Below are 1490 nucleotides of genomic sequence, written 5' to 3'. Positions count from 1 at the left end.
CGGAAGAGCCCCGCGTGTTTCCTTCAGGGGAAGGCAACAGGAGGAATCTCCCCGGAGATCAGGCCGGCTGATGCTTTCAAAAGGGAAAACGAGCCGTCCTCGTGCCCCGCGTTCAGCTCCTCGGTGTTCCTCGCCACGCGTGGAGGCAGGTGAACCGGAGCAGAGGCCGATTTCGCAACTCCTCTGCACCAGGGTGCGAAGCGGAACTGAGTCACAGGGCAGTGGGGAAGCTTTTATTAGCAACCACCAGCGTTTTAAACGCTTGTGCACAGACAAAGTCCCCCTTGTCATCGGGATAATGACACCTTAAGGGAAACAGGAATTTTCTGCTGGAGGGGAGCAGAAGGATGGACCTAAACGGACCTGAACGCATCACCGCTTCAACCCGTGCTCTGCTCCCCTCTCCCCTGCAGCCCCACAGACGCCCCTGCCCTCCCCTGTGCCAGCACAAGGCAGCTAAAGAGGGCTGACACACTTGTTCAAACGCACCGCGGTCTGACTGGGGGTTGAGCACCTTTTGGGGAAGAAAGGATCACCGCAATCTGCTACAGGAGCCTCCTGCGGAACAGACCCCGGCTTTTGGGTGTCAAGGGCAGCGTCTGTTCGAAACGAGCCTGAACACAATCCACGCTGCCAGCGCGTGCTCTCAACCAGATGTGCGCCGAAACGCCGGCATCGGTGCAAAATTACAGAAACCTCCTCTCTCATCTGCCACTTCCAGGGCGGCTTTCATCCCCAAGGGCAGGCGCGCTGCCCAGCAGTCAAAATCCTGTTCGAGGAACGCTCGAACGAAGCAGAACCGTTAGCGAAATAGTCATACGCTCGTTAAACGACAAACCTACGAGAGGCTCGAGCGCCGGCAAGGGGCCAAACGCCGGCGGTACCTCCCATCCGTAGGGTAGACGGGGCCGCGTTTGCCAGCCAAGGGTTTCAGCCACCCTCTCCCTCTTCCGACGGGGGAGCTGGACAGCGTCTCCTGCCCAGGCCGTACCTGTCTTGGAGAAGATGAGCTGCAGGATGAGGGGCCGCCGAGTGACAATTCCAGAGCCTCGGGGAAGGAAGTCCCTGCAAGGAATTAAAAGACAAACATTTACTGACATGGTTAAATAAGCAAGTTAATGCTGTACCGAGTTGATCACCCCGATATCTAAACAGCGGGCACCAGGGGATGGCGTGCAGGGGCTCGAACACACCTGGTCCTGCACCGAATCGGTTCCTGCTCTGCAGTGGGAGCTGGAAGAGGGTAAAAGATGCTCCCGGGGCCACAGACACCCGTGGCAGGACAGGAACGTGCTCTCCCAGTGCCTGCCCTGGTCTCAAGGCCATCCTCCCACCACCCCCCCGCCCCGCTATCTCTCCCTGCGGAAAAGGGGAGAGATGGGAGCCCCAGCCGCGAGGACGCCCTTGGAGGGCAGAGCTCTCCAGGAGTGCCTCCCCATCCCCGAACGCAGGCGGGAGGAGAAGGGGCACTAACGCAGGGGAGCGGCTCC

General features: G+C 59.9%; 1 protein-coding gene across 1 annotated transcript in view; it reads right to left on the bottom strand.

Annotated features, from left to right (window-relative positions):
• Positions 1-1490, bottom strand: part of DNM2 (dynamin 2) — a gene marked incomplete at its 3' end in the record, with an annotated part of 27781 nt that overhangs the window by 23422 nt on the left and 2869 nt on the right. The window contains exon 2 of the mRNA XM_009321554.1: positions 992-1065. Coding sequence (XP_009319829.1) covers positions 992-1065 — 74 coding nt within the window. The remainder of the gene's footprint in view (positions 1-991; positions 1066-1490) is intronic.

Source organism: Pygoscelis adeliae, unplaced genomic scaffold (assembly GCF_000699105.1).
Source record: "Pygoscelis adeliae isolate BGI_AS28 unplaced genomic scaffold, ASM69910v1 Scaffold1123, whole genome shotgun sequence".
NCBI lineage: Eukaryota > Metazoa > Chordata > Aves > Sphenisciformes > Spheniscidae > Pygoscelis > Pygoscelis adeliae.
This window is presented reverse-complemented; position numbering and strand designations above follow the sequence as displayed.